General features: G+C 41.4%; 1 protein-coding gene across 6 annotated transcripts in view; it reads right to left on the bottom strand.

The window, feature by feature from the left end:
• LOC121189378 (apoptosis-stimulating of p53 protein 2-like) overlaps nt 1-19830 on the bottom strand; it is a 28917-nt gene extending 9087 nt beyond the window's left edge. For 2 of the 6 annotated variants that reach the window (XM_041049438.1, XM_041049439.1), the window contains exons 1-11: nt 19321-19830; nt 18864-19020; nt 8150-8297; nt 6948-7061; nt 5244-5314; nt 4411-4512; nt 3095-3269; nt 2689-2870; nt 2396-2560; nt 2108-2146; nt 411-458 (exon numbers count right to left, since the gene is read on the bottom strand). In XM_041049438.1, coding sequence (XP_040905372.1) covers nt 411-458; nt 2108-2146; nt 2396-2560; nt 2689-2870; nt 3095-3269; nt 4411-4512; nt 5244-5314; nt 6948-7061; nt 8150-8297; nt 18864-18890 — 1071 coding nt within the window. In that variant the 5' untranslated portion in view covers nt 18891-19020; nt 19321-19830. The remainder of the gene's footprint in view (nt 1-410; nt 459-2107; nt 2147-2395; nt 2561-2688; nt 2871-3094; nt 3270-4410; nt 4513-5243; nt 5315-6947; nt 7062-8149; nt 8298-18863; nt 19021-19320) is intronic. The other 4 variants (XM_041049440.1, XM_041049444.1, XM_041049443.1 and 1 more) reach the window with 4 other exon arrangements.
• Nucleotides 19831-19976: the final 146 nt, after the last annotated feature.

Genomic DNA, 19976 nt, shown 5'->3' with positions numbered 1-19976 from the left:
CAGTTAGTGAGTAAAGAGGTAAATCCTGCAGCTTAATTTTAAGCCCCATTATAGAAGTCTTGATGTTCGAAGACAGTAACTTTGTAACATGCAACATCTTAAAGGAGAATTGAATGCCTTTATGCTTTCCAAACCCAACAAACAGACCGATTTTATTTCAAACTTGGGTTAAGTACTTAAACCATCTTTCAAAATACAGCTCAACCCCTGAGCAAAAACATATCTTACAGCTGATGACATTATGACAAGCTGTCGTTCAAAACTTAATGAACGTGACTCATTTTGTCCATCAAGGGTGTGAAGTAAAAACAAAAACAAAAAACAGAACAGATGGAATCTGGAGTCATACTCAAGAGATTAGATCAGAAAGAAAATAGACAAATGTTCAGCTCCAATACTAAATTAATTACCTGAAGATGAGTGTCTTTTGATGCCCTCTCTTTACCAGGATAGCCATTCTTGAGAAAACAAAAGCACAAACATGCAACAGCAGTTCAAAATACCAAATAATCTCCCTTTTTCCAATCTAATATTAGCCTTTTCTAAGTGTTCCCTGAGCTATGAGATGAAGACAGGGCGGGATGACTCTAGGCTGGCAGCTCTCAGACTACCTCTCTTCAGTCAGTATGGTTATACGTGCTTCTTGGGTGATGTCAGCCAGACGCTTGCTGTTTGGTTGGAGGAGAGAGCAGCTTGGAAGGAGTGTGTCTTTGTGCTGGTGTGAAAAAGGCCCACTCATTATGATTCCAGGCAGGATGCGGGTAAATCACCTCCTCACTAGGGCCTATTCAGGCCTTCATCTCTAAAACACACACACATACACAATCGCACACACAAACACACGCAACATGCAACTTTCTCTGTTCTCTTTCTACCTTATTGCACATGTCAAGATGACATCAAAAGAGAAGTTGGGCTTTTTAAAAGTTGGATTAAGGTGAAAGTTGCTCATTTGTCTAAAAGGCTTCGAGCAGAGATTCAGATGGAAATCTCCATTATAACATTTATTATTCATGCTCTAACTTATAGGCCACTTTAGATCTTGTACTATTCATTTGCTTTTTACATATTGCATGCTGCATACTAAGAAGGCAGCTTTTTTTTATATCTGCAACAAAAAAAAACATTTCTGAACACAAACAGCTTTGTACTTTGTGTTACAAAGTTATTAATTAGCATTAAATAATGAAAATCAATCTTTGTGGTTAACTGGTTGAATGTTAATTTGGTTGAAAGAAAGAAAGTTAATGTTGAAGGCCAACGAAACACCCTAATAATGTCTGAGAGGAAACTGACCTGATCAGGAAAACAATTAAGAGAACTGATTCGAGGACAGAGTAAAATGACTCATGTAATTTCAGAGTGAAAATATAAGATCATCCATCATCCAATCAGAATGATTATGTTTTCTTTTTTGGCCACCCTTACATCCTTGCTCTCCCTACACAAACATTCAACCTCAAGCAGTGAACATGTTAATTTCTCTTCCTCAGTCTATTTCAGTCTGTTGACTCTTATTTACAGTCCCATGGCAACCTCTGTTCAAAACAGCTCCTGGAAAGGCGAGAGATGAGCAGAGGAGCAGGAAGACACCAGGCAGAGACGTCTGAGCCAAATCCTTAACACCCATTAGGGCTAGTACAAAGACTTGATTATTCAGCCTGCTGATTTTCTAAAATGTGTTGAATCCTGTCGTATATTTTATCATAAAATGTGTTTTGAAAAGCCAGAGCTTTCAGTAAGATGGTTGTTTGCCTTTGGTAAACTGGTTCGCCTTTTCCTGCTTCTGTCAAGAGTTCAGACAGCAGAGATAGCATCTTCCCTGACATTCTTGCCTGTCTGTGATGTCAGCCTGCACTCATTACTCCTCACTCACCTTCAGGATTTGTTTGCGCCAAATGGGAGTGAAAACACGGCTGAGTGAAGAAGTGGGAGTGCAAAATCAGATGCAACTCTGTGACATGATCAAAACAATGATCAATCCCCCGCAGCTATCTCAGACAGAGATATCAAAGAATGGAAAAAGATGGATAGGAATTGACTCCATCAAATGAGGAGGCCACTAGATTTTCCCCACACAGAGGATAACAAGTTTGAGGAGCCTTACGTTGGCATGGGTGAGCTCTGAATGCTGGGGCATCTGAGGCTTCCGGAGGTAAAGAAAGATACAAACAGCCTTCATCAAAAGACCACTAGGGGGAGCTCTGATCAAAACCATTTCCATCACTTATTAAGCAGATATTAATAGCAGTGTCCTGCTAAATTATGAAAAAGTCACACTAACAATTAAAGCTATGTCAATACTGTTCACAAAATATAAATGATTATATGTGAGGGTATTTTGTACCAGTTTTATGTGAATGTTTTTATGTTGGTGTGGTTTAATGATACTTACAGGCAAGTTTTCCTTTTGCTGCAGTGCTGCCTTCTTCTTCCACAGCCGATCTCGGAGCTCACTGATCCGTTTGTCCATGGCAGCCACTTCCAGATTGCGCTTGTTCAGGCTCTCTCTCTGCTGCTGCAACTTAGAGTTTTGGTCCTGGTTGAGCTTGTTCCTCAGCTGACCACCAGGAGAAAGAGAACAGACAGTTAAACATGAGTGCTCATTTGAAACAAATATTGTCTGTGGAGTTCAATGTGGGGGTTTTTTGTGTTGCATTTCATGTAGCAAATTTTATTTCTGCACACCTGTAGCTCCTTGTAGAGGCGGTCTAGTTCAGCAACAGAGCTCTGGTTGTCATGGATGTTGTCCATTTTGCCATTTTTCAGCAACTCTAGCTGTCGGCTCAGCTCCTCAACCTTGGACGCAGCCATCACTAGTTCTCTCTGCTTCTGCTGGAACAAGTTGTTCATCTGCTCTATCTCCTCCACTGTAGAGGTAAAGGGATGAAGAGGATGGGCAGGTGGAGAGGCAGAGAGTAGGTGCATGAAGAGGATGGAGGCAAGGACATGAGAAGAAAAGATGCAAGGAGAAAAACAGAATATCATGAAGAAGTTAAAGACATGGTGTCATAATCTGTTAAGATAAAATCTTCCATGTTTCCAGTTCCACAATATTCTCAGAAGGCATCCATTCATGAAGTCACAAGCTCACCCAGTTTGCCATTGCTAAGGCGTTTCTGCTCCACCTGGCCCTTGAGGGCCCGGACCTTCTTGAGCCGAGTTTCTTGGTTCTCGATGTTCTCTCGGAGACGCTGCAACTTCTCCTGCTCAGAGGCCTGCTGCTGCTGCCGCTGCTCCTGCTGCTTCAAGTAGCGCAGCCGCTGCTCCTACGGACAAAAGAAAGGAGACAGAAAGCACGGAGCAAAGGTCAGAAACACAATTGAACAAACACTTCTCTGTTACTATTATTTACAAGTAATCAATGCTGAGTATGGCTTCCTCAGCAGCTACTCTTCAAATGTCTTCTGGCAATGTACTGAAAGACATACTCTGGTAATATGTTTAGGGGCTAGCATAACAAGGGCCATTGGCTGTTTTATGAGTATGATTGCATTTATGTCAACATGCCTGTTTAACTAAGGATTAAGGAAATACTGTGGAGAGCTACACAGTGTTCAACTTTGAATGAATCATCAGTCGTGCATTATGGCACAGTGTGCCATAAACCTAACAGAGCTCTCCCAAACAGGTTCCAAGACGAACACAATACAGTATCTGTCTTGAACTCTTCAGGTCATGTGTGCTCATGGTCATGACTGTTTACTTTACTTATGTGCAAGTGTAAATGACTGCACGTGGTTACATTCCCTGGCTTGCTATATTACCCTCAGGCATACACAGAGCTTTGATCTGAATTGGCTCAAGGACACCGGTTGAAGGGTGCACTTAAGGAGGGGAACAAGGGAAAGACACAAGTTAAGGTTTTTAGTTATCTTACTAGAGCAAATATGCCTGGTTCAGCATAACAAAAATATTTCAAGGTGCCTTAGCAAGGACAAAAAATGCGTAGGAGAAAAGCTGGTCGACCAAGTGTTTAATTATTTAATTAACACCTGTTTTCTGTCAAATGTCTGAGTGCATGTATGAGAAACAAGTACCAAGCATGAGAAAAGAGATCTTCAAATGCCAGATGCATCTGGCTCTGTGAGAATTCAAAGCAGGCAGCTGTCTCAGGCTTCTCAAATTATAAACACTTCCACAACTCATCTCACCTGTCTATCACAACCTCCAAATCCCCTCTATCTTAGTATCTTCATTTCCATCAGTGCACTAGACTTGTTTTGGTACCTTTGGTTTGTGACCATCTCCCCACTTTCTCCCAATAACCTTCTCTTTAATCTTGCTCCATTGTGTTGTCTCTCCTCCTTTACTTTCATCTCCACCACTTAACCCCTTCACCCCCTGCATCTGCCCATCTCTCTACCAGTCCCTGTCTCTGCTTTAATCTTGCACTTCTTCTTTATGCACCTTGGAAGCGAGGAGCTGTTGTTGAGCTTCTATCTGCTGCTGTTGTCTGGCAGCCATCTCTTGAAGCTCGGCCAGCGTCATGTCCATCCGGGGTGTTGCCACCTGGACAGGGGTGAATAGAGGGTCAAAGGGAGTCATCGAATGTACAAATGAATGTCTATTCATTTTTGTTTTGTCTATTGATTAATTCCAGGTATAGTACATGACTACAAGTGTAGCCTTGAAGTCAGAAGAGCATGAACCGCTCCAAACCCCCAGAGGAAGACCAATGTTACCCTTTTTGTGAGTTCAGGAGTTGTAGATCAACAGAAAGGCGACACTCTCAACTTTATAATTATCTTAACAGTCGTGTCCTTGTTACGATACACTTATTCATTTATAATTGACATTTATAAACTGCAGGGTACTTCTGAATTTAATTAATTAGTACTCCTCTACAAATCATCAAGTTAGTTATGCTAACATGCATGACGCACAAGGTGGTAATTAAGTACAACTGACAATGTCTTGGTGACAATGCATCCCAAACCCCTTCTAGCTGTAATGATCCATGGAGCCTATAGCTGTAATTCTGGTGTTATTCAAATGATGTTCAGTAAAAAGCACTTTGTAAATGAGATCACTTTCAGGTTTTTTTCTATTAAAATACCAAAAACTAAATGAATAATGTAGATCAAAGGTATAAATTACTCTTTTTTCATCAATGCTAAACTGTGTCAGGTAGAATATGTCCTGAAATTCTGTCTTTCCTCTTTTACTGACATGTTTTTTCTGAACATTGAATGCAACTGAAGGTATTTCAAACTTCATGAGAAAAAGTTATATAAAATTACCCCATTCTCCATTCTTCTGTCTGGGGGACCCTTCACTCCGTTTCTCTTCGGCTCTGAGCCTCTTGAGCCTCCTGAATAACCAACACAACAGAAAAGTCAGTCAGACGTCACAATCCACTGCAGAGCTTCATCAATGGCGACCGCCTCAGTTTAGCCCAACTGCTGGCCTTTACAGACACCTGTGAAAAATGATTGGAACTTCCTCTTGCCTTTTAGCCTGTTATTGTCTCTGACAAACAAGCATAGCCTGCACACTCAGGTGTACGGCTTTCTCTGGACTGCAGAGTAGGGAGTGAGATCTTATGTCCTCTGGGAAACAACTGGGATCAGTTCTCTTTGTGACTTGTAATAATCTCAGGATTTAACCTAATACATAACCGTCTGTGGGTGGGTCTCACAACTGTGTGTGTATGTGCTTGTCTGTGTACATGAATGCACTTATATTCAACCATGCTATTGGCATTTGACAGCTGTGGGGGGGGGGGGGGGGTGTCTGGCAATCCAGATCTGGTCCTTAAAGCCTTGGCCTATGACCAAAGCTCTTTAGCTTGCATAATAGTTTTACATGACCCCTGACATACAGTATTCATGTTAAACACATGAACTAGTTAAGTGTTAGTGTGAACGTATCATGTGTGACCATGCAAAGGTTCAGTGAATGGAAATTAGTCTGAGATTACTTAGCCAGCTCAGTTCAGCAGAGAACACAGTACATTTTGTCCTCTGACCCGCCTGTACAGCATCAGGGAAGTGTGAACATTTAATTGACTCCACACTACGGGTAACACTGAGTACAACAGCATTTCCATGAATCATAAGAACAACACAGAAACAGGAGACCAAGTGTACCTGTCCTTAATAAAAATGCGATATCAGGAAAAGGTAAAACAGGTATGTGTTGAAAAGACTGAGCAGGGCTAAGCTAACAGTGTGGGAAAACAAGAGCTGGCTAAGATAATAGGAAGGGAAAACAGCCATCTAATCCCTGGGCCAGACTCAAGCTGTGAGGGGTAAAAGGGCTTAGTTACGCAACTGGAGGCTGAGAGGATAGCACAAGACCGAAATACTACAGTTTTCTGTGTTCCTAAGAAAACTGAAAAGTAACAGGCTTATGACGATGTGACTGTGACACCCTGGGTTCAGCTTGGCCTTCAACAGTACAGCTAAATAAGGCTTGTTCAAGGATTTGAGGCCTGCGAATATAAAACCCTTTCCTGAAGAAAGGGAGTCTGAAGAGTACCATTTCCAAACCTCTGTATCGTAAAGGGGAGAAGTAGTCTGGTTCACTCTCAGGTTCAAACTGGTTGTTAAAGTACATTTCCCTTCATGAATGGTGAACTCCAGAGTAAATGTGTGTTTGTTTAGAGCAGAGGTGTCCAAACTGTTCCACAAAGGGCCGTATGGCTGCAGGTTTTTGTTCCAACCAAGCAGCAGCACACCAGATTTGACTCATTTAATCAACTGATCTCAGTCTTCAGACAGCTGATTGGTCAAACTGTGTGCTCTTCACTGGTTGAAACAAAAACCTGCAGCAACACGACCCTAACAGTTTGGACACCTCTCTCTGATGTCAAATGGATTTTCTCTATGGACAGCCCTCATCCAATCCGTGACTCTTGTGTGAGTGAAGTCGCCATAGAAACCAATCCTTCTGCTTCATCATCAGTTATATGCGTGGCTGGGGTGTGCTGGAGATGGACTTACCGGATTCCCTGCTAGGAGCTCGGGTATGACGCAGAAAGAAGCGCACCTCTGGCCTGTGCTGTCCCCATCGTTGGAGCACATCCAGCATCCTCTCCCCGTCACCTACAGCCTGCTCTGCAGATGGGATACAGAATATAAAATCAGCATTCAGGTGAGGTGAAAACACACCCATAAAGACAATATTGAAAAATTCTAATTATATTAAGCTAGGCAAGGTTAAAACACATGACAGTACCAATGTAGGTCAAGTGTGCACATGAGGTTTGCTTTGTGGATCCTGTCCAATCACTAGGCTGTCACTGCTGGCCTACACTTGAAAGGAGCTTCATTCATCAGCACCATCTGCATCTAGTTGATCTTTCTGAGCAATGACCTCAGGGAAAACAACTGTGATGTGTCAATTATTCTGGCTGGTGCAGAGCCAAAGGGCTCATCATCCATTCTTAAGACATCAACCTCCTCACGACCATTTCATTACACAAAAGGACTGACATATTACTATCAAGTAGAGGTCAATGAAACTGTTCTATTGTAATGACATTACTGCAAAACAAATCAGTAAAAAATATAATTATATACCGATATCTTTATGTCTAAATTGGATGCAAAATGTCTCTGCTTCAAGGAGAGGCAGCAGGGGCCTGGGGTGACAAATGGCTGCAAAATAAGACAATCTTTTCAGCAGTTATCAGTCTCTTTTCAGACTACTTGTGCAAGTACTCAAACACAATAATTGGCACTTTATTCACTCTTATGGCAGCATCACCATGGAAACAGCTATAAAGCCTGGCTCCTTGAGTTGTGATTTTGAATACTTTCTGACTCTTAGAGATGAGGAAAATGGGGTAGGCATGAAATCCCACCCTCGCCTCCTCCACCTGAGAGATGTGGGAGATATCTGGGTGCTTGTGTTTGTGACAGGGATTATGGGCTCTGCTTCATTTGCATTGCAGACCCAAAGAGATAAGCCCTTCAAAAAGAAATCACCAAGCAGTTGACCACACAGTTAATCTCCATATATAGTCTACTTCAGGAAAGCAATTTGCCTCTAATTAAAGGAAGAAGACAAACAAGTGTCAGCACACTGACTCCCCTCCCTTGGGATACAGCCGTTTTCCACAAACAAAACTGCATGTGACTGAAAATCTTATGTTGTGCATGTTGTTCTGATGGATAAATTTAACACTGGCACTGTCACTCACCAGATCCACGCCACATTTCAGACAGGTGGCAGTCTGTCTCCCCCGGCTCCTTGCACAACTCCACCACGTCCCGGCACAGCGTCTCCGGGGTAACGGGAACCTCAGTAAAATGCTGGTCATTGTTACTGAGGTAAACTGTCAGGAACATCTGGGGACAACAGGAAGGAGAGAGAGGGGGGCACAGAGCCAGATTAGACAGAGAGGTTAAACAGCAAAACAAGAATCCAGGTGGCCTTGGTAGAAGTTGAGTGAACACATATTTCATATATCTTTCTATGTAACTGGTGTCTAATTTTTTTATGGTTCAGAGTGTGTGTCTGTGAGAGTGATGTGAGTGCTTCCCTGATAGCAGTATCCATTTCCCAACCTTCATTCCTCTGTGCCAGCAGAGAAATCAGAGGCCAGCCCCCAGAATTCCATTTACCCCACGCCATCTAACTGCTAACTAGTGCTGTCACCACTGTGAGAGATCCCTCTATCCCAGCAAATACACACATACACACACACACACTTAATACCCCTACCAAGCATTCTCAAGAAGCAGACCACTGAGGACTCTAGAGTAGCTGGATCTGTATGTCAGTGGGTGACTGACAGATGCTAGAGAAGGGTTCAGGACTATCTAAAAAGAAATGGACTATCTCAATGAAGCTGTCGCTGATAAAAGTGGAATGCGATAGCCTTCAGCTACTGCAGATAAAAAACGTAAACACTGAAACTGAGCAGAAAAATGGAGATGCCTTACAGCAAGCACCTCAAATGCTGTCATATTCCATACTGAAACTATGACAGCTACTGTACTACTTACAAAAATCTTAAAGAAATCGATAACCATACACAATATTAATCTTTATAGTTATAATAGGCATTGGGAGACCAAATTAATAAGAGAAAGTAGGCTGTGTCAAACTAAAACCTTGAAAGTCAATTTCAAAATGCACATGGGAGTAAAATGTCATACCCTGCCTATGTGCTACTCCACAACCTGCACAAACGCTGACAGTAAACATGCAGTAAGTGTAAGAAACAGTGTTACTATGTAGTCATAAACTGTTGTACACTTAAGAGGCTTTTAAGGCTTGAATATGTGACAATCTGGAACAAGATCACACGTTAGGAGTAACAGCGTTGATAAGGCTATAATAAAACCGATATTATGACACGGGTGCCCTAGGGTACAGCACGTCTTGAAGTTATTAAACCTTTTTGTTTCAGCCCCAGGTTATTGCGCAGTGTAATGTCTTCACAGTGACTTCAATAGCGGCACAATAGATAAGCAGCTGCCTAAGACCTAGAATAACCTGTAAAGTGTTTAATTGTCAGAATAGTATTGTTGTTGCTTGTGTCCTAAACCTCCACATTATACTGTCAGGTTTTTCTATTCTCAGCACACTGCTGTGAACGACCATGCCTAAGGGGGGCCATGGTGGGAACATCAGGTCAGCAGGGTCACAAGCACAAAGGGCTTGGGGAGCGAGCATGAAAAGCAGCTGCAGCCATGGTGCAGAAACAAAAGTATTTGGGTTGCTTTTGAACTGTGGGGTGCACTGAGCAAAAGTGCAACAGCCTTAAGATAAGTGGCTTTATCCTCCCTTTTCTTCTTCAGATGAGCCTTACTGAGTGAGTGGGCAGGTGAAACGTTTCTTCTGAAAATCTCCTTAGTAAAATACAAAATCCGAAATGGCTTGTTTTTTTTCACAGTGATGAAGTGAAGGTGGAAGCGAGGGGCAGCGGTCTGACTCAGAGGGCCTGACTCAACTGGTTTGTTCCATAGGGATGTAAATAAAAGATCCCATCAATAGAGCGAATCAGCAGTGAGTCATCCTTCTCAGTAATCTACAGTACAAAAAGCTGTAAACAGACATTGCCCCTGTGTTCCTCACTGGCCATGGAAGACCTAACAGCTCTATGAAGGAAGGCCACCCCAGAGAACAAAGCTAAAATCAAGACTTGTTGTTTCCTGTCTGTTAATCAGAACAGTTTTACTATTTGCGGCATATAGTCTAGAACTAAACTGGAATCAATTAACATAATAAATGACACTGAGAGCTGGTAATTAAAAGAAAACAGCAACTGGCATCAGTTTCATGTCCTCTGCAGCAAAGGATTCCAAAAGAGGCAGAGATCAGTGTAGAGCAGCTGACATCACCTCAACTTCCCAGCAATGTAGGACATTCAAATGACCGTTAATATTTGTAGAGTGAAAGAGAGACAAACAAGGTGAGTGGGACGGAGGTTGTGAGAGTGCGGGACCAAAAAAAGAGTGAGAAGACAGACACACTGATGGGGGAGGGGCGGAGTCTTGGAGGTGGCAATGCCTACAATGAAAGTAAATTCTCCTCAGCACTAAAGTTAATGATCCAGGGCCACCACTACCCAGTCCTACCCTCAGTCTAGATGACTTAGCACTTTGCTGCTGACCTTCATCTACTTAATGCCTGCGGTCACTGCTTACGGGATAGGATATTGTACACATATGCTATATATGCATAATTAATTAAGCTAATCAGGCCAGTTTTCATACATATTTGCATATTAATATTACTTTGGGAAGTCTCCTATCATTGTACTCATTTTGAAAGGTTTTTCTAAAAAGTTTATCATGATACACAATATTACTGAATATTGCCGAAGGTGACCGTGTCTGAAAATGACAGGTCCAGTTTGACTTTACATTATCAGCAGACGAACGTGCATGTAAACTAGACAACTTCACATGTAATTCTTCATGCAAAAACAGATTCTGTGATATACAGCCAGATAATGATATCAGATAATGTCTTCTTGTGATGACAATATTAGGTTTCCACCATAATACCAAGCCCTACTACAGAGCCTCTGCCATCTTGATAAAGAGAAAAAAGATGGCCTTAAGGTGAGTGGAGAGCCCTGATTCCCAATTTTGCCAGACAACTTCAGAATTCATTAAATATTTATAGATACAACAGCGAGTAAAATTAAACAGCTCAATAAAAATCTGACAGGCCTACTTCAAAACAGACGAACAGCAGCACTATAACAAGCCAGACAGTATCACCCTAAGTAGCCTTACTGTACTCAACCAGGAAGCTGAGCAGTAACAATCTGGATTGTATATGACAAGGTTTGATAAAAATGTGCTCTGCTTGCCTTATGTCTGGTCATAGTGGATGACAGAAGCACCTGCTGAATTGCATTTCCATCATACTTGAGACAAGGCAAAGAAATTGCCTTGGGGATAGAGAAGGGGGACGTGCTGCCACTGCTGCTCTATTATAGCAATAGATTTCTAATTCCATCACAGTATCAGCTAAGTCAGAGCTGTCTCCCAGGGTTTGGTCCGGGTGTGACAGCTCAGAACAGCAAACTGACAATTACAAGCAATGCAAAGAAATGTGGCCATTAAAGCGGCAGCCTGCACTGTAGATATTCTCAAAGCAGAGCCGCTATAAGGCTAGGTCATTGGGGCTATATCTCAGGGATTAACTTAATCCGCTATATAAAAATATAACCTTTCAACAGACTACCGGCTCAGTATTACAATAGTGAGCTTTAATTCAATAGCCTGCAGCAAGGCTAGAGCTACTATGCCTTAAGATAAAGAGGAATATCCTCCAGGGTAACCAGAGCCCAACAGTATAAAAGTGTTCTCTGTCATGTGCATATTTCACTGTTCAGTACCTTTAGTTTAAGTAGTTTCAATACATAAAATTAGATAGTGTAGTGACCCGGGTAGAACAAAAACATACACAGTCACGGGGGTCAATGGCACATGCTTAAAACCCTCTGTTCTGAACACAATAACACAGACAGGAGTGTGTATGTCTCTCGGAGATGAAAGGTTGTAACATCAAACCATCAGACAAAGACACTGTAATAAGAACACATCTAAGAGGAGGAGAGTGACTGCAGCTGGCAGCACTTATTTGACCTGACCTGCTAAAAAGGGTCATGAGGTTGAGAAAGAGAGACTTGAAAAAAAAATCCAAAAAACAAAGAGATATACTGTAACAGCTGTTCTGGGCTACTGCAGGGAAACCAACATCTTTCTCCATTTTGTCCTGTATGAAGTCAAATAAGCTGCAGTGCCTGTAGGGAGATGTGAGGCTGTTCTGTGAGATAATGTGTACTGAAAATATCAGCTATGAAGCTTACAGCCCATAAGATGCTAATTTGGCTCTTTACTGTGTAATCTGGATACTTTCTCCCCTCACAGCCACAGGGGCCTGGAGCACGAAACAGGCTTTTCAAGCCTTTCCAGTTGTTTAGACAAAGGACTCTGAGATGACTTGTGTTTAAAGATCAACACTGTACCCGTAGCCAATTACAGGAAGGAATGCTGTGTTGGAGTGTGTGTGTGGCACTCCCACTGATTGTTCTGATAACGTACCGGTACATGTGCACTGCAGCAATAGAGTGGTGCATGTAAACTGGAAGCAAATGTTTTCAGACGAAACAATTAAATGCAAGTTAGAAGAACAATCCCTTGATGATTTTATTCTAAACAGTGCTAACAGCAAATCAGTCCCTGTGTCCCCACCTTGAAAATCCACTCTCTCCTAGTGAGGGTCAATTCTGCTGCATTAGTCTCTCAAGACCATTGTCCAAATGCAATTGGTCGCATATTGAGTTAAGAGTGATCAAAACTGTCTGCCACTGCAGTTTTCCATTTCCAAGAATAGACAAATCACAAAGGATTGTACTGTAATGGAATTACTCTGCAATATCAGGATAACAAGCAAATGAAACCCGTCAAGGAGAAATCACATCAATATAACTAAACATAGTCACAGTAACATCGGACATCATTCATTATCTTAGCCTGGTGTTTTGAAAAAATCCAATTTCATTTCCTTGCTGATGTTCATCTGTAACAACAGATCTTCTACTCAAATCACAGTACTTGTTCCTCACTTTGTATAATTGTTAAAACTGAAATTTGCTAGTGTCTATTTTTTTTTTTCAGTTATTCTAAAAGTCAGCCCTTCGTACTTCACTCTTGACAGGAAAGGGGGAAAAGGTTACTGCTCTCTTTAATAAGCAGCATAAAATATATTTTCAGCATGTCATTGTGTTGCTTGAGCCTGTCTAATCTGAAAGAGACGACCTGTACACCCCTGCATATTATACTGTGTCAGTATGGTCCCAGCTAGACCTGATTACAACCTCCTGCTGATAAAAGCGAAGAATAAACAAGTGCAGTCAGTATCAATTAAAAACATGAATATTAAAATCAATTATGCTGATTAGTTTGACTTGGTGAAAGTTACTGTGAAGTATATTATAAACATGTTAAGTTATTTTAGTGTGGGTTTGATTCATGGGTGAAGAGAGACTTCACAACACCACTTGGAAAAATCTTCAACATGCTCCATAGATAAAAGTGCAAAATATCCATTCTGAATATATATCTGCCTTGGAGGAGTATGCATGCAGTCAGAACAACTAAGGCAAGTGTCAGACAGGCTTGATAGAATACACTGGAATTGACTTCCTCAGACATGCTGAGGCAGGGTGACAAGCAGCAGAGGATAACAGGGGGGCATATCTTTGACCATGACTGAGGGGTCTCACCTCAGGGCTGCTCGGCCCTCTGTCCACACACACTTTCAATTACAGATATTGCTGTGGTAAGCGAACGAGTCAACTAGGTCTTGTTGTGGGAGTCACCTCTGAATCTGATTACTGCAAGTTTGTAAGACACTGCAGCAGCATCTTGCTGTGTATGTCTCTCCATGCCACAGCTTAAAGAGTTGACATAGTTCCAGCATAGCAGTCCTTCAAAAAGGCAAGGCAGCAGAAAGCTCCCTGATGGCTTTCTGCATTATTCCTCTTCGTCTCTTGTTCACTCTCTTGCTCACTCTCTCAATGCTGCATTAGGGGGTGAGGGAGAAAAGGTCAGGGGTAACAAACAGCAGAACGCATAGGGAATCAGAACGCACAGTAGCTTCATTCAGCCGCAACATTCAGGAAAAAAAAACAAGCAGCTTTTACAACACACTGAAGCTGCAGTGAGCTGTGACTCTTAGATCAGGACAACCTCTTCTCTCTGTCTGCATTGCAGTACTTAGCCTATCACTTCATAATCGGCACTCTCGCAATACTCTTCCATTCCTGGCCTACGTGATGAGACAGTTCCTACTTATCTGAGAGATAAGGGAAAATAGGAGTCAAAATTAAGCAGAGGGAGAGAGGATGTATCCTTTTTTTTTTCCTGTAGGCGTCTTAACGGGAGGAAGAAGTTATTCAGAGAAACAAGGACACAGAAACCTGAAGATAACACACAGAGGCTTAAATTACCTAAAAGTGCAATTAAAAGAAATGACTAAAGACGGTAGCATTTACAAAATTGTAAAAACAGCCTGACTCTTGTGTAGGAATTTACCATATGCAAAATAATCTTTTATCTCATGCAGGAAACGAACAGCCAAGAGGTAGCAATTCAAAATGTGGTAGACATACTAACTGGCTTCCCAAAAAAATGCACACTGAATGATGTCTTTGTGCTGTTCAATATGTCATATGCAAAACAGTCTGTGGTGAAGCAGGAGAGTGAATGACTGGAAGAGGCGAAGTTTCACTGCAGGAACGTTTTTTGGGAACTCAAGAACATTAGCTACAATTGGACCAGCAAAACGAGGGTCTAAATTTAGTTCTTGGCCAATATTTTCTGTCCCCACAAAAGTCCCTGTGCAGGAGTATTACTCACATCGCAGAAAGCATTGGTTGCCTGTAGCGTAAAAATTTGGACCACAAAACAATTTGTGTAGCAGAAGAAAACACACTGTAACATCAGAGTCACACAGCAGTTGATTATAAAACAACAATATATGAGCTGTGTGCTTGTTTTAACATGCCACTTTTTTTTTAACCATCCCGTAATTTATTTCCAATACATTCACAATATCATCAAAAAGGACACAGACAAAACAGAGATGACTACATAACAAATTAAGAAAGTGCATATGTTCGTTCAGCTTGGATTCTGTGCTTTATTAAGCCCAAGGTGAGTAAATGTAAAATAATAAAAAATTTTAATATACACATTATAACGCTGGATGTGTGTGTCTGTGCCCGATTATTTCAGTAAGTTTCCAAAAACAATAATACAACATGCATACCCACTTCAAGTCATGATCAACCACTTGTGTGGTTGGAAGCTCTTTTTCCATTTGTTACACAATTGTTTCTTTCACTTTTTATGTAAACGATGGAGCACAACACTATTTATTTTGACCAGGACTGAAAATTCATGCCATTATCCTCCCATTTAAATGATATCATGTCACTCCCCTCTCTATGATGGCCATCTTTTCACTGCAGAACTACTCTACAAACTTAGTTTGTGGGACTATTTAGTCCAAAAGGGCCACAGGTTTCCTAGAAGGCCGCTTCCCTGATCACCCTTAGTTCACTTATGAACCATGTTCCCCGTGGCTGGTTTAGTCTTTCAGCTTCAGATGCAATGTTGTCATGTCTTCACTGTGCCAAATGGGGTCCTTCTGGAATTGCACCACTTTAACTTGTCATTCCGCTTTTCACATTCCTCACGGATCTGAGTCACTCGGTTTTCCAAGGGGGTAAGTTGATACATGCTCAGGTGACTCTAGCATGCTACCTCTAAGAAATGAACGTTAACGTTATGATAGTATTGTGGCATTAGTTCACTGCACACTCTAAGACTATGCCTTCATGAAAATTTTTCAGCTTGTTTATGAAACTCAGCTAAGCTCCCTTTCATGAGGTCTTACTTTTTACCTCAGAAAATATTTCTTGTTCTGCCCTGTGATAAGTTAATCTTGTGTAGTTACAGTACTCGGTCATGATGATACTAGATAGATAAAAAATGTGCGTGCTTGGACACAAATTATCATTACAATCCTATGATATTTTTTACACCACCCTTTTCTAGATTAGATTATATTTAGATTAGATTTATCTTTATTTCCATTTGCACAGGTACAGGGCAGTACAAGTACATTGGAATTTTTTGTGCAAGTCAACTCTATAAAGAAATAATACAGCCAGCTAATACAGCCATCCTTATAGCTTTTTTTTCTTCAGAAAAAAGTCAAAACATTGCCCCTGAATGTCCTTTGCTGTCACTGATGTGACTGTCTGCTTACGTAACCACCACATACTCTCCCACAGAGTAAACACAAAGCCTGTGGTGGCCGCACAGAAAGCCTACTCAGGTTTCTGTTGACACACACAGCAGAATCAGAATCAGCATCACCTCATTTTCCCACCATCATGACACTGCCACAAAGTCTAGCAACTGTGAGATTTGTTGCGGTGTAACCAAGGCTTTGTACAAATGTGTGTGGTCAATGGATGCAAAACTAAATAATGCAGGCCGGTGCACAAAACCGTATCTGCTTGAAAATCTATACAGCAAGCAACTCTTATCATGGGAGAGGAATGAGGAAGTTTTATGGGATGTGTGTCTGCAACATTTGAAATCCAAACTCAGGCAGAAACTTTTACTGACTGATGCTAATATCCAACCCCTGTTGGGTTTTGGTCTTTTATGCTGCCATAGCAGTGCACAGACTATAATTTATCTCAACAAAAACTACACCAAAATGAAATATGGGCTGATAAGCTAGCAGACAATACAAGCTTAAATATGGCATTAATAAATGTCTGCTGAACAAAGACTGGTTTAAGCAGAGACAACAATAAGTCAGGGGTAAATGAGTTATAATATGCTACGGTTCTATAAAGGGTGAGCATCCCTTATCAGGATGTTGCCACAGCACAGGCACACACAATGTGCTCTCCACAACACGCTGTTAAAGAGTCCCTGCAGCTCATTGTGTTCAGGAAACAGTGACCCCCTATTTACCATCCCCTGCCAGCAATTATGACACTACATTCTCACTACCCCCCGAGCCCCTAGCCTGTACAAGCAGGGTCACGGGCTACGTGTGTAATTTCTAAGACAATACCTCACATCAGACATGGCCACATAAAGACCATTTTGTGTTTATCAGGCGAATACCAGAAGCTGTATCTCATTCAAACACACACACACAGATATATATTCTTGGGTTGGGGTAAAGGGGGAAATTGCCATGGTCTCATGTGGCCTGTAAAGAAAATAGATCTTGTATGAAACCATGTAAGGGTGACAGTTTATATTGGTGTCCATGAGAACCAAGCTTGGTGATAACAAATGACTCTGTGCCAGTAGCAGACTGAGGTCATGGACCAGAAAAGAGTCATCCAAATACGACTCTGTCTCCGCTGCTAAGATGATTAATTCACTGATCAAGCTGTTTTACTGGAAGCACAGGTCCGAGAGCAGAGAAGGGCAGCATTAGTACAATCTCAGCATACTTACACAAAGGATTTTCACACATTAACATCAATGTGAACAAAGTATAACTGTGTTTTATGCAGATACTACATATTTGTTCAAAAAAGACATAAATGTCCAGAATCAACCACAGAAGCTGAGGCAAATAACACAAAATACTTCAATATTAATGTTCTAATAATGACTGATCCTTCCTCTATGAACTACATATCTATACATATCCTGCCAACTTGTGCTGAAATGGCACCAAATTTTGAAACGATTAGTTGCTTAAGTGATTAGCCGATCAACAGAAAATTAACCGGCAACTATTTTGGGAGGGAGATTAATCATTTAAGTCAGTAACCAAGCCAAAATGGCCAACAATCTCTGGTTTCAGCTTCTAAAATGTCAGGATTTGCTGTTTGACTCTGCTGTGTATAATCTTATAGTGAATATTGGGTCAACAAAAAAAGCACACTGAGAAAAGCACATTTCATTATTTTATAGAATTAATAATTCAATAACTCAAAACAAGCTCTATATTAATCATAAAAATATAGTTAATATAGTTGTAACCCTATTTCCATGACATTCTCGGGTAAATAAATTGTAGACATGAGAGTTTTAGCTCATGCTCACTAGTTACTAATCCAACCGTTACTTCTTTGAACTTTGCTCCTTCGCCAGAAAGCCAGCAAACTCACTGAAGAGGAGTAAATTGGCATTATTAAAAGAAACCTGTCACTTTCTTTGTTGGGAAGGTTATTTCTCTACAGTGAGCACATGCACGCACACCACTGTCTGCTGCACACCCTGCACACATCAAAGAAGTGCTGAGAGATAGAAGCTTGCACTGCAGCAAAAGCAGTGGACCTCTGATGATGATGATGGTGATGATGGTGATGACATGGCAGGAGTCCAGAGCTGAGGTTAGCACAGTGCCAGCAAGACTTGGCAGATGCCTTCCGCTTGTTATGTGTTTCGAGCAGGATAGATGTATATATACAAACAAGGCGTGCAAATTAATACAACGACTCCACTGTTAAGTCAGGTAAATCTAACTATCCCAAATGTGAATACATAAATATATCAGGGCACTTCGACGCAGGGGACTTTTACAGGTTTACATGTGAGACAACCGTGCATGCGTGGACTAATAAGCCAGAGAGCAAATAAATGATGTAACCACATGTTCCGATCACACACACAGCTGTCACAGGTAATAAACTTCACAACACGAGCCTGTGTTGCCATAGTAATGACACAAAGTGGTAACCGCATCAACTTGCCACGTCAATTTAAATGTCCAGGTAATTCACGGTGGTAACATTGCTAGGTTAACGCGCGCGGTCACATAATGTCGAAAACAGAAATATTAATCCATGGGACATCGTTTAAACTTGTATAGGTGTATATAAAACATAAACTCACCGGCATCATTTTAGCTTCGTACCGCATTTAGCTAACCAATACAGCATGAATCCCCACCGGCAGTTTCGACGAAAGCGATGGGACTGGCGATCACTTTAATCCCAGAGCCTAAACCCACGACGGGCAAGGCTACTTTCTCCTGCTTGGGGGTCCCGTCCTGCATTAAAAAATAAAACATAGCACATCGTTGTTTCATAAATTCAACCAAAGTTTAAAAAACAACAAAATACACAAATGTTGCTGCTTGTATTCCGTGGACCTGTTGCAACAAATAACAAGGCCTCCACGGCAAAAGTTTCCGTTGTAGTTGTCTGTAAGCATCGCTTTATAACTTTGAAACGGCTGGTCGCGAGCGCTGAGCACTACTAAAAATCCTCATGTTTTGAGAGCAAACTACGGATAAAACAACTTATAAACCTATGTAGGTATTGTTTGATATTTTCTAGCTTTTGCTTACCCGAGGAGGCGATGGTAATCAACCCGAAACCCCGTTGACTGACAGTGTTGCTCGGCGGCTCGCAGCCTATCCCAGAGTGACGTATCGGGAGGAAACTCATTCCACTCTGGAATTCAAGCTCCGCCTCGTCCTGGAACAGAAAACACCCCCACCGGCCAAACTTGTCCAGTGTAAACACGAAACAATACACGTTTCACTCACCTGTCAGAAATAAAAGCTAATCTCTTCTACGTTTTACCATAGATCGACATTACACACTTGCACGGCAATATTCTTTTCAACAAATTAAACTTAGATTAAAGGTGGGAGGGAACCTGAGTTGAGGAGGACTAAGGTAAGAGGTCTCACTCTCCTCGTTTTTGAAAAGTTGGAAACTGAAGTTGAAGTGGGTGGAGTAAAGCCCAGGGAGTAATTCAATGTAGAACCGCCACTGTTTAGGATTATATATCTATATACATATCTATATAACTCTTTATCTATATCTAATTTATATATCATATATCTATTGCTCTATCTACACTGATTCTCCAAAAATACTCTATCAACACTACTAACTCTCAAAACACCTAACAAACCCAACAAACCGATCTACCCTGCAAAGAAACATAACCGCCTCTATATAAAGCTATTCTTCCTCTGAACATACTCGATCCCGC

Source organism: Toxotes jaculatrix, chromosome 11 (assembly GCF_017976425.1).
Source record: "Toxotes jaculatrix isolate fToxJac2 chromosome 11, fToxJac2.pri, whole genome shotgun sequence".
Classification (NCBI taxonomy): Eukaryota; Metazoa; Chordata; class Actinopteri; family Toxotidae; genus Toxotes; species Toxotes jaculatrix.
The sequence above is the reverse complement of the archived record's forward strand: the minus strand, read 5'-3'. Positions and strand labels throughout refer to the sequence as shown.